This window comes from Pholis gunnellus (assembly GCF_910591455.1).
Source record: "Pholis gunnellus genome assembly, chromosome: 7".
Taxonomy (NCBI): Eukaryota; Metazoa; Chordata; class Actinopteri; order Perciformes; family Pholidae; genus Pholis; species Pholis gunnellus.
The window spans coordinates 24,832,072-24,845,343 of NC_136533.1; the positions used below are offsets into that span (position 1 = coordinate 24,832,072).

The window sequence follows — 13,272 nt, forward strand, 5'->3', positions numbered from 1 at the left end:
AAGACGGTTGGTGTTAAATGTCATGTCTCAACGCCCTGAAGTCACTGTGTGTTTTTAAGCACCTGCTCTATAATAATGAACAAACCATGACGTTGGGTACAGAGGGAGTTCAACAGGTTGAAGCCTCCTTTCTCCAGAAGGCTCCTCAGGCGGAGTCACTAAACCTACAAAAGCTCTGCAAACATCCGATTACCTTTTGTTGTACTCTGTGGGCCTTATAGGTTTATTGGCTCCACTTCCTTTTTTCATTTCTTCCTCAAAGGAACCGTTCTGTTAATAAGAAAACATATTTGAGAGCTAAAAATAGCTCCTGTGTTGTGATTCTATTTTTAGCTCTGACATCACTCATTTGCTCTTGCATCACTCCTGTGGAATTTCTCATTCGCTGGGGGATATGTGCCTGTTATGTACTCGTGTACACTGAAGGACAGCCACTCTTTAATTGTGCTTAAGTAGAAGACTATATTATTCCCGTTACATGTGATATTAAGCTTCACACAGTTTATGCCGCACATTATCCGAAGGCAGTTTCTGTTTCATAGTCAACCAAACATACCAGTATTTCCCTTAGGGTTGAGCTAGTACCAACACTAACATCACAAAGTCCAGTCTCTAATGTAACGCTTTCTTTAAATATTAATCAGTCACTTTTCGAAATCCACATGAATCACTCTTCACGTTGACATAATGACAGGACTGCGAGTTTTTATTAAGACACAACTATGACTGGGGTTGTTGACTGCATGCCAAATTCATCAGAACACACTAGGCCACATTTTATAAGCCATATATATTGCAAATAGGAATGTCGGGATTTACCGTTTTTCCATAACCACAGTTCTATAAGTCACGTTTTCATAACCATAAGAAGAGGTTAGATATATATGGTGTCCTGATTACTGCATTGAGACATGTTGTTTTGTGTGTGCAGTGACATCTGTTGAGTCACTTTGTGCGTGTGCACACAACGTCAGTCCACAGTGTCCTTCCCCACTCGTCTTCTCCCGATTCCACCTCAGGCCGTCACAGCGTTCTTCCCCTGCGTTAGAAATCTCGCCCTACTCGTTTATCTACGTCATCCCTCTATCTTCAGCCGGGCTCCAAGGCCGCTATACTAGACTCCCTGTCTCAGTGGCGTGAACAACATATGATAATGATGCGGCCAATATCACAGTATGAATGTAGATATGCATGGATACATTTCGAATTATGGATATGATTGATTTTACACAAATATATTTCAAGACAAATACATTTTTCCTCCCACAGAGGTTAGTAATTGTGAAAAAGTGAAACTGATATTTCCTCTCATATAATTAACAATTAGTTAACAAAGGCTTTTCCAGTTCACTAGAGGGTGCTGGGTTTTTTCTGGTTCGGTCAAAGTCAGCGGGATTACACGATATAGACTGAAATACAAACACTTCAGTTTGGCATGATGCAGCATTTACGACAGTCTGTCTGCTTGACTCACAAAACCATTTTGCTGCCATAAAAATGGCTGAAGTGAGATGACCAGAGTGAAAACGTTATTTTATACGGTAAAACAGAAGTTGACAAACTTCATCATTTGCAGTGTAAATTTACCTGCAATTAATTAGCAGGTAATATATGTTGGAGCAAAATGTTTAGAATCGCAATAAGATCAGTTCATGACTCAATTATGGTGATAATATCGTAACATGGGGCCTTTGGTTGATTCCCAGCCTACAACCAACAGTGTTGTCATCACTTCACTTGTCCACCTGACTTTAGCAGTTTAGAGAGCAGACACTAGACCGTGCTGCTGTCGTCACACACGGGAGCTAAACCAACCGGTGCTCCGCTGCAGTGTATATCCTAACGCAGCAAATGCAATCTTAGTTCATTTCAAATATTTAGATACACCCTTGAAGATTAACTTGTTTTGCAAAAATAAACATCAGCCTCTCTACTAGGGAAAGTCCCATATATGTTGATTTGAAATGTCTTAGCTGGGAATATCCAGTGTTTCTTTGCAAATCAGCTCCCATGTGTATATGTGATTTATCGTATCAGCAGTTTGCTGCTTTTAATCATTTTCTCTAGGGTTGAGTCACCTGATGAAACACAAAGTAAGATTCTTATTGAATTGTCTGTTAAACAGTAGAAGCTGGTATCGATAAAATCCCAGCGATACCCATCCCTACCGCTGATACCGTCCCGACCCACGGAGTCATCGCGGAAAGAAGACTAGCAATTATCCAGGTTTCCAGTGCCAGCAAAAGGATGAAAGCCCTACTTGAACCCGACGAGTCACACCCATCTGGAGCTGTGGAGCTTCACTTGTCTCCCACAGTCCGATCACACTTGAGATGGGTGGTGCGAACCGAACCTGGAGTTCTGTGGTCTGTCTCCAAACCCAATGTCCTGACTGCTCACAGCTGGGCTTTGTTTAAGTTCATTACGATTAATCAATATCCACATTGCCCACCCCTACTTTGCAGTCCTTTTTGTTTCTATCCACATGCATTTTGGGCAGTTTCGGTTGTTGGTGGCGGAAAAATATCAATGTGTTGCGTTGCAATCCAATTTTCAGCATCATGGCACAAATTTCCTTATTGACAGTCAGAGAATTCACCGTGGAACTGGTGGCTTGATAGTCTGCTACTCGCTTTGGTCTGGCTGCTTTTATACACTGTATTGAAGTCACATTTTATGGAAGATGGGGTTCTAATCATCAACATTATTCATTTTAGAACTGGACCAAAACTATCCACAGTTGCAATTCACGTCCTGAATCCCACTGGTAGAATGCAGAATGATTCTACAGCTCTTTTACATATGTTTCCAAATGTGCATGTTTTGAATTTTATGAAGTAATAGAAAAACAAAAAATCCATCAATACGCCTAACATGCAAAATCATATGACAGGCTTCGGTCGGAGGAAAAACAAGCTGTTGTGTATGTCAAACAGCAAAGCCTCACGCTAGTGTTTAAGCAGCACACATTTCACTCATGTTAAATATTCATGCTATGCGAATATGTTTATTGTGAGTGTAAAATCACTGCCTCATTACTCTTAACAAAAAAGACAATTACAGAGAGAAGATGATAATGTAAAATATAAACATGATTATTCAAAAAATCTGATTTTTATTGCTTATTTAGAGGAATTATCTCTCTGATCAGGCGAAGTTAAGTATATGGAAGGAACCTTGGGGAGAACTGAGGAGGGATGGATGTCAATTGTGCAATAGATGTTGTCTACAGAATGAATATATTCAAATTACTACAGCATCAATCCATTTGACAGAAATTATACATTTGATAGTATTAACAAGAGTAGCACTTACAGCAGAAATAATAATGGAAAAATGATCACCACTAATAATAAAAGCAGCAGTAGTGGATATATGATGATAATAAAATCATTAAGAGTAGCAGTAAAATAATTGACTCTAATAATAATAATAATAGTAGCAGTGGGTGTCAGTCAGGGCATAACCACGATTCGTTAATAGGACATGAACGCATTCAGATGGAGAGAGGTGGTCAGTGTATCCTAGGAAGCCCCCCGGCAGTCTAGGCCTATAGCAGTTTATGGAAGGGCTGGTCCAAGGCAAACCTGAGCCAGCCCTAACTATAGACCTGAGCCAGCCCTAACTATAAACCTGAGCCAGCCCTAACTATAAACCTGAGCCAGCCCTAACTATAGACCTGAGCCAGCCCTAACTATAAACCTGAGCCAGCTCTAACTATAGACCTGAGCCAGCCCTAACTATAAACCTGAGCCAGCCCTAACTATAGACCTGAGCCAGCCCTAACTATAGACCTGAGCCAGCTCTAACTATAAACCTGAGCCAGCCCTAACTATAAACCTGAGCCAGCCCTAACTATAAACCTGAGCCAGCTCTAACTATAGACCTGAGCCAGCCCTAACTATAAACCTGAGCCAGCCCTAACTATAGACCTGAGCCAGCTCTAACTATAGACCTGAGCCAGCCCTAACTATAAACCTGAGCCAGCCCTAACTATAGACCTGAGCCAGCCCTAACTATAGACCTGAGCCAGCCCTAACTATAAACCTGAGCCAGCTCTAACTATAAACATGAGCCAGCCCTAACTATAAACCTGAGCCAGCCCTAACTATAGACCTGAGCCAGCCCTAACTATAAACCTGAGCCAGCCCTAACTATAGACCTGAGCCAGCCCTAACTATAAACCTGAGCCAGCCCTAACTATAAACCTGAGCCAGCTCTAACTATAGACCTGAGCCAGCCCTAACTATAAACCTGAGCCAGCCCTAACTATAAACCTGAGCCAGCCCTAACTATAAACCTGAGCCAGCTCTAACTATAGACCTGAGCCAGCCCTAACTATAAACCTGAGCCAGCCCTAACTATAAACCTGAGCCAGCCCTAACTATAAACCTGAGCCAGCCCTAACTATAGACCTGAGCCAGCCCTAACTATAAACCTGAGCCAGCTCTAACTATAGACCTGAGCCAGCCCTAACTATAAACCTGAGCCAGCCCTAACTATAGACCTGAGCCAGCCCTAACTATAGACCTGAGCCAGCTCTAACTATAAACCTGAGCCAGCCCTAACTATAAACCTGAGCCAGCCCTAACTATAAACCTGAGCCAGCTCTAACTATAGACCTGAGCCAGCCCTAACTATAAACCTGAGCCAGCCCTAACTATAGACCTGAGCCAGCTCTAACTATAGACCTGAGCCAGCCCTAACTATAAACCTGAGCCAGCCCTAACTATAGACCTGAGCCAGCCCTAACTATAGACCTGAGCCAGCCCTAACTATAAACCTGAGCCAGCTCTAACTATAAACATGAGCCAGCCCTAACTATAAACCTGAGCCAGCCCTAACTATAGACCTGAGCCAGCCCTAACTATAAACCTGAGCCAGCCCTAACTATAGACCTGAGCCAGCCCTAACTATAAACCTGAGCCAGCCCTAACTATAAACCTGAGCCAGCTCTAACTATAGACCTGAGCCAGCCCTAACTATAAACCTGAGCCAGCCCTAACTATAAACCTGAGCCAGCCCTAACTATAAACCTGAGCCAGCTCTAACTATAAACCTGAGCCGGCCCTAACTGTTTGCGTTATCCAAGAGTCTTACGCCTCGCTTGTAGCCCAGCAGCTAAACTGACGCTTGTACCTAACCAGCCATTGCTCATCTTTTCAATATTCTCAGCAGGCCGATGGAGCCTCCCTCCAAGAAGGAGGATGTTCCAGTAATGAGGCGACCAGATGAGTGGAAGGACCCCTGGCGTCGGTCCAAATCCCCCAGGAGACGCCCCGGGCTGGGTTCCCCACCACGAGGGCGCCGCCGACATCGGCCCTCGGGTTCCTCCGTCTCTCTGTCCAACTCCTCCAGGTAGGAACTCCTCCTTTAACTCGGGGTATCCTCTGTGATCATGTTTGGTGAAGAAGTTTTCATGTAATAAGCAGCTTTCACGTTATGCTGCTGCGGAAAAAAACCCAAACATTTTGGCTGAAAAATAAAGCGGAATTCAGTCTCAAATTCAAGATGTGGAACATTGTAAGGTTAAAGTTCCGCTCAGTCACTTCAGGCTGTTATGGACAAAAGTAAATTTGTATGAATGAACACAGATTTCCCTACCTGATATTATGTCTGAAGAGTGAAAATTGTGGGAATGTGTGCAAGTTTCAGATCATTTTTTTAGACTTGGCGGGCATCCAGAGTCTAGCTATTCAGTAGGAACCACTGTTAACTTAAGTCAGGTATATGCTCACTTAAAACATGAGGAAGTAGATGAAGATAAATCCTTTGTTCAATAATTAACTATGATTCCTCTTGAGTGAATAATCACCCGAGTTATAATTTCATTGTTAAGTGCAGATAGATTTGTGTATTAAACAGGTCCATTAGTTGTTTTTTTTGTTATTGTTAAATCAGTAGTCACTTGAGCTGAGCTGTCATTTAGTAATCATTTTCATAACATCAAGTTGACATTATCTTAATGAAAGATCTGAATGCATTTCCTCAGACAGTGTATCGTGATCTTTGTACAGTACAAAAAACACGATCCTTTAAAAGAAATCTTACTGCTGATGGATACACCAATGCAGAGTGAATGCACAGTACTATCATACCTTTCACTCTAATTGTAATCGGGCAATTCAGCCCTAATATAAGGGTGGAAGGGTGGCTATGATGCAATGAAAATGTGGGCTAACCCTTTGCGGACCCAGAGAACAGCTGGTTTTACAGCAAGCTGATAAGTGGTATTCACATCGGTCCAGGTTCCAGTTCATTTCTCCCCACAGAAGTTGTCTCTCCGATAGCTGTCTGACTAGTTTCCTACTTTCACTGTTCACCCGTTCCCCACCTGAATATGACGTACGGTGTACCCTGGTGGGGGCACGCTCATGTGATTGGTTGAAAATAGAGGAGACATCTGATTGTCCCCAGATAATTCCCTATTGTTAAAATCAATAAATCTCAAATCCTTTTAGATACATATATTTGTAGAATTTCATTTCTTCAAAACGAGAAATATTTTTTGCATCAGAAATATATTTTGTGAATCTTATTTTTTTTTTATGTGGATATTAATTTTACTATTTTTGTTTGAATTGAACAATATTTTTGTGGAGAGTTATTTTCATATAAATCACAAAATACATTTGTCTGATCGGACCCCATAATCGATAGGCTCGTTCTCTGCCATCCTGCATAATGAACACTTTTATGTTTGGTACTTAAAGTATATTTTGTTGCTAATACTTTTGTACTTTTCTTAAGTGCCAGCTTATTATGCATTGTGAATAAAAAAGTAAACATTCAATGAAACATATTTGTGTTAGAGTTTGCAGGTCTGTTAAGTCTAACTAAGTTGTACATTAATCTTAACTACTTTGTCGCAGGTCTTCGTCTCGCTCTTCATCCTATACAGGTTCTGGGTCATCTCGCTCCCGCAGCCGCTCCTCCTCGTTCACCTCCTACTCCAGCCACTCCTCCCAGCGCAGCTCCTTCAGTGGCAGCCGCTCTAGGTGTGTGTGTGTGTGTGTGTGTGTGTGTGTGTGTGTGTGTGTGTGTGTGTGTGTGTGTGTGTGTGTGTGTGTGTGTGTGTGTGTGTGTGTGTGTGTGTGTGTGTGTGTGTGTGTGTGTGTGTGTGTGTGCGTGCGTGCGTGCGTGTGCGCTTAGAAGTTCCCAGGCCGTTCAGTCAAGTAGGCTAGAAATGTGTTCCATATCAAAAATCAAACAGTATTTAATGTGTATGCCTCCTCACAGCACGGCTGTGGCCAGGTTGTCTGCATGTAGACGATATCTCAGGAATATTTCTCCATACCTCAATAATTCATCTAATTATGATAATTCCACACAAATGTCGAATGGGATAAAATGATGGAGTGATAACATTTTGGACTTAGAGGTAAACTGTCAACCAGGATTTAAACTGTTCTGGATTTATTTTATTCCAAAGCATAGAATTAATTTATTGGCAATTGCCCATCAATACTGAATTGCTGCAATCTCTTAAAAGTTGCAGTGTACACATTTTTGGGACCAACCTAAGATTACAGTTTCTGGATCTGGAGTTAACATATATCATATGTGTCAGAGTTGCACAGGAATACCTCTAACCATACATGTTGTTGTTTGGAACAAAGCCAATGACCGAGGACCCCTCACAAGACTAAAAAAAAGAGACGCAGGTGGACATGTTGAGTCAAGATCACTACCCAAAGATCTTTTTCGACACTCATCGCTCTCTTAGGGACATTTTCGCAAACCCACTGTACACTACCTGTACAGTGGGTTTTGCTACATAGTTAGCAAATAATTGTTGAGCATAGTGGATCATTAAGCAATTGTAGATAATAAAGTCACAATGCTAACGACGTCACACATTAGCTTTATTTCCTCAATTGCTCAGTTCAGCTCACACTTGAAAATGAAAACACATCGAAGCACAACTCTTTCCTTTTGTTTCTGAATGACTTAATGCAACATTGTAAACCGTGTTATACTTGTGTGATGTTATCTAATCTTGAAATTAAACTGGATAATTCCATTTTTCTGACTACTGTTGATTTTTAGGTCTCGGTCGTTCTCCACATCCCCCTCACCGAGTCCAGCAGCACAGAAGAATGCAAAGAACAAACTAGATCTTCCCCCCGTGTTGCCTAAAGGGTAAATCTTATCAAATCAAATTCATTTGATCCATAGTCAGCCGTGCTTCTGTTATCTACGACCATCCTTGTTTCTCCCTAAATACATATTCTCATTAGTGTACTTTTCTTTTTCAGTGGTAATAAATAATGTTAGTCATAAATTGTCATAACAATAAAGTCTCTAGTTTGTGCTCGTTCCAGCATCACATTGCATCATTCGTGTTTATTGGTTATTATTTATTGATCATTAGCTAGAGCATTGCATGTGCTCTGCTGACATTGTAGTTGCTAGCACATGCCTGCCCATCACTGTCTGCATGCTTGAAAAAGTGCTTTTTCCATCCCTAAGCATGCCGCTGAAGCCGGGTGCCATGCCCCCTCCTCGCAGGGAGAAGCCTGCCATGAAGAAAGCTCCCAGTCCTCCTCCACCCGGTGGACCGCAGAGCAGACCCCCCAAACCCCTGCCAGAGGGAGGGAAGCCTCCCGCCAATCCCCGGGAGCCTGGAGGCGCAGGTGGCGGACCGGGCGGCGGTGGAGCGGGCAGACCCCCGCCTCTAAGGGAACCTGGAAAAACTCCCAACCCGAGGGAAGACAGACGTAAAGAACGGCAGCAGCATCCTCCACGGAGGTAGGTGTCACACCTTCAACCTCTCTGCGCATTTTGAGGCAGCAGTACTGTTGTAGTAAGTGCTGTTACAAAACAATGATGCATTGATGAATTACATTTGACATTGTCTGCTATGGGGTCAAATTTCACTGGAAATCTGTTGGATTACGTACATTGCTAAGGGAATTTGATTAATGCCAGGAATCAGGAGAATTTCTTTCAGTTAGTCTATTAAAACTCTGTAGTCTGAAGTTAGTCCTGGCCTTGTCAAAATGCCTGTTACTAGATACAACCGTTTGGGGCATTTTTGAATTTGTGACACTGTCAGATTTTATTTGACACTCATCCAAATGTGTATCGCATATCGGTTAGCAAACCATTTACAAGAAGACAGGCAGATTCTGTTGGCAGCTGGCTCTCCTGTAACTTGGTCAACTGGTAGAATTACGTTCAAGACCAAGCAAAGCATCCTCCTATCGGCATTAACAACTTCAGTCTTTGAACACGATAAAGTCAACAAGAAACATGCCAACTGTTGGCATGCAGTTTCCCCAGTCATAGCAGGAAAAGCATGTTCTACTATTAACATGAATGATTGCTCTGTTACATTTTAAGTATCCCAGTAAGCCATGTCAATGTGTCAACATGGACTATGACAGGACTGCATGGAATGCAGCCGTTATTGTTATTAATTAAACCTGTTTTCAAAAAGTCAATACTGTGAGAAAGAAACCATGACTCCATTTCCATCATCCAGCAGTATCACAGGCCCCACTTCTACCTGTCATTTAAATTCTCCCACACCAGGAAAAATCAGGATACAATATCATATTCACAAATGCGTGTTTTTGTTTGCCAGATCAGAAATGAGATTACAAATTTACAATGTTTAGGAATTGGATACGCGCTAGAACAGCACATTATCCCTTCTAAATGACAGCATGTCTTGAAATGCACTTTGTTTTTTCACACATCTAAACAGCATTTTAAAAGTTAGATAGCATAGGGTGCATATAGACTTTGTCACTTCAGCTGCCATTCATACAGTGACGAGACCAAGAGGATACTTCCATAAATCAATTGACCCTTCGCTAAGTCCCGGCCCTCGAACGCAGACTGATCAATTGTAGCGTAGCATTGGCCAGCTCCGACCAGGGTCCGACAACTATCCGGTTCTTCTCCACAGGCTCTTGTGCAATAGTTTTGGGTTTCCTTCATTTTCAGGCTGGAGTGGATTTCGAGCGAGCTATGGTCAAATGTTTTTCCTCGGGTATGTGTAGTAGTAATCCTCGGAGAGGCTGGAAGGAAATATTTGTTTCTAAAACGTTACGTTTCCATATAACATAAGCATAAGCACAACATAAACTAGCGTTAGCACTTCAATGCTTTGCTAGCTACTGAAGTTATACTGAATGTAAACACATGCAGCTTTTGCTTTTTAAGGATCGTTACAGTGGATAAAGACCTACCTATACGGGAACAGTGCATTTTATTGTCCTCCGTCACTATTGCAAGGTCATGCAGCGGTCGACTTTCACCCTGTGATGTGATTTGTAGGCTTTATTGTTTTACATTGTGGATATATCATTCAAACATAGCATGACTCTGTAGACTCTTCAGTCTGCTTCTCTCTAAAGTTATCTTTTTGTTTTCCAAAAATTCGATATTTATCCAGGCGTGTGCAGTTAGTGACAGTGTGGGCTTCATGGTAGCAGCAGGGGGCGGGCTCAGCGAAGGGCCCCCCTGGTTTGGGCTGCGGTAGCCAAAAATCACAAATATCTTCTTCATTGTTGGATTATTGTACCCTTTGGCTATTGTCCACATCACTGGACCTCTCCAAGCTCTCTAGCCAGTACATCCATTGTTTATAAAAGCATGTTCTGCATTTTTTTATGTTCTCCTTGCACGCCTGTGGTTACTGTGTATACAGTGTTGTGTTGGGCAGTAGCGACATTACTGGTTTAACTACATTCTCTGAAGCTCAACCAGCTGCTGCAGGGTCTGTAATTGGCACCCGTCACTAGAAGGTTAATGTTGTCAAAATTACCTAAATATTTTCACCTCATTTAGCTCATTTAGAAGTAGCAGACAAAAAATAAATCTTTCCTGCCACCGTACACTGGCATATGATGGTGACATCACTTTAAAGGTCACAGAAGTTGCAGATATGAGTTTCTGTCTCGTCACACTGGATTAAAAACCTGGTTAGGATTCCTTAAAATTTTGTGTGCGCCCAGTGTGGGCGTACAGGGAAACTGTGCCGGAATGCTGTGCCATCAGTTTCAGGTGCAGGCATGTGGGTGGGAGAATGTGGGCCTTCCTGCATGTTTGTTTACCCGACTCACATTTGCAAGGAAGTAAGTCAACAGTGGATGGCATTATAAACAGATAGATTTGCAATAAGCAGAACTGTGTTTCCCAACACATCCACATTTGCATATTTTTGTTTGTGTGTGCCATAACGTGATACCAGGTGTATCCCGCATGTTGGGGAAAGACCATAGAGATTGGGTGTGTGCGAGAGAGTGGGTGGATGGCTCGTGGAAAAACAGCACTTTTGTGTGTGGGTTTGAGTGTAGGCAGAAAGGGTGACACTGGAACTTATCCTGGAAAACCAGTTCCAACTCCTCTTTGCTATTCAGATCATCAGAAATGTAAGTTAGTGATACATTACATTACATCACATTACAGTACAGTCATTTAGCAGACACTGTTATCCAAAGCGACTTACAATAAGTGTATTCAACATAGGTATTCAAGAAAACTACTAGTCACCAGAAGTCATAAGTACATCTCCTTTTTTAAACAAGCATCTAAGAGCATAAACCAGAGCAAAAGTGCAATGCAGAAACAAACTAATACAATAAGTGCCGAGTGGAAGGCTCAGGGTCGCACTTCTTGAAGAAGTGAGTTTTCAGCCTGATGAAAGATGGGCAGCGACTCTGCTGTCCTGACATCAGTGAGGAGTTCATTCCACCATTGTGGGGCCAGGACAGGGAAAAGCCGTGACCGGGTCGATCGGCCACAGGGACCTCTGAGCGACGGGGCAACCAATCGCCCCGAGGCAGCAGAGAGAAGTGGTTGTGCGGGGGTGTAGGGCTTGACCATGGCCTGGAGATAGGAAGGAGCTGTTCCTTTCACTGCCCTGTAGGCTAGCACAGGAGTCTTAAACTGGATGCGAACGCTTACAGGGAGACAGTTTAGGAAACAGAGAAGGGAAGTTGTGTGGGAGAACTTGGGGCGATTGAACACCAGGCGAGCTACAGCTTACTGGACAAGCTCCAGAGGTCTGATGGCCGACGCCGGGGCTCCGGCAAGCAGAGAGTTGCAGTAGTCCAGGCGGGAGATGACCAGAGCCTGGATGAGCACCTGCGCCGTCTCCTCAGTGAGGAAGGGGCGAATCCTCCTGATGTTGTACAGCAGGAATCTGCAGGAGCGTGCAAACGATGCGATATTTGCTGAGAACGACAGTTGGTCATCCAGGGTCACACCCAGGTTCCTCACAGTCCGAGTTGGCGTCACCACAGTATCGTCAATGGTGATGGACAGGTCTCGGTGCGGGCAACCCTTCCCCGGGAGGAACAGTAGCTCAGCTTTGTCCAGGTTGAGCTTGAGGTGGTGTGTCGCCATCCACTTCGAGATGTCAGCCAAGCACGCAGCGATGCGTGCCTCCACTTGGGTGTCACCGGGGGGGAAATGACAAGACCAGCTGAGTGTCATCGGCATAACAATGGTGTGGAAAGGAAGGAGTTCAGTCGCAATAGACTGAAGAAGAGGGGAAGGGATCGGGTCAAGGGAGCACGTGGTGGGGCGGTTAGATGTAACAAGGTTTAGGACCTCGTTAGGGGAGAGGGGAGCCAGGTAGGGTAAGATGGGGCATGGAGAGGGAAGGAAGAGCTGGACAGGGTAGAGATGGAGAGGATGGACAAGGACACTGAGAGAGGGAGAGAGAGGGTGGACAGGGACGGGGGCTGAGAGGAAAAGGATCTGATATCATTTACCTTCTTGTCAAAGAAGTTGGCAAAATTATCAGGGAGAAGGGAGGAAGTAGGAGGAGGGGGTGGGGGTTGGAGGAGTGAAGAGAAAGTTTCAAAGAGTTTTTTTTAGGATTGGAAGCAGAGGTTAGGATTTTAGAGAGGAAGAACGCAGCTTTAGCAGTAGATAGAGAGGAGGAACAAGTGGAAAGAAGAGCTTGGAAGTTAAGAAGGTCTTCCGGCAGTTTGCCGTTTCTCCATTTACACTCAGCCTCTCTTAGACTCCGTCTGTCAGTACGCACTGAGTCCGACAGCCATGGGGCAGGTGGAGTTGGCCGTGCAGGCCTGGAGGTGAAAGGACAGAGTTTGTCCAAAGAAGAAGAAAGGGTGGAGAGGAGGAGATCAGTAGCAGTATCAGGGGATAGAAGAGAGAAGGATTCAGGGTCAGAGAGAGCAGAGGTAACAGAAGAGGAAAGATCAGCGAGGGAGAGGGAGCGGAGATGACTACGGGTAGAAACCATGTGGGTAGGTGGAGGAAGTAAGGGGGGAGAGGAGAGGGAGAGGGAGT

The 13,272-nt window shown here is 43.7% G+C and overlaps 1 protein-coding gene across 5 annotated transcripts in view; it reads left to right on the plus strand.

Moving 5' to 3' along the window:
• The window catches only part of zc3h18 (zinc finger CCCH-type containing 18), a 37,890-nt gene that overhangs the window by 14,248 nt on the left and 10,370 nt on the right, over window positions 1-13,272 (plus strand). For 4 of the 5 annotated variants that reach the window (XM_079162374.1, XM_079162376.1, XM_079162375.1 and 1 more), the window contains exons 10-13: window positions 5,176-5,358; window positions 6,873-6,998; window positions 8,050-8,142; window positions 8,473-8,751. In XM_079162374.1, the coding sequence (XP_079018500.1) occupies window positions 5,176-5,358; window positions 6,873-6,998; window positions 8,050-8,142; window positions 8,473-8,751 (681 nt within the window). The remainder of the gene's footprint in view (window positions 1-5,175; window positions 5,359-6,872; window positions 6,999-8,049; window positions 8,143-8,472; window positions 8,752-13,272) is intronic. The other variant, XM_079162377.1, reaches the window with a different exon arrangement.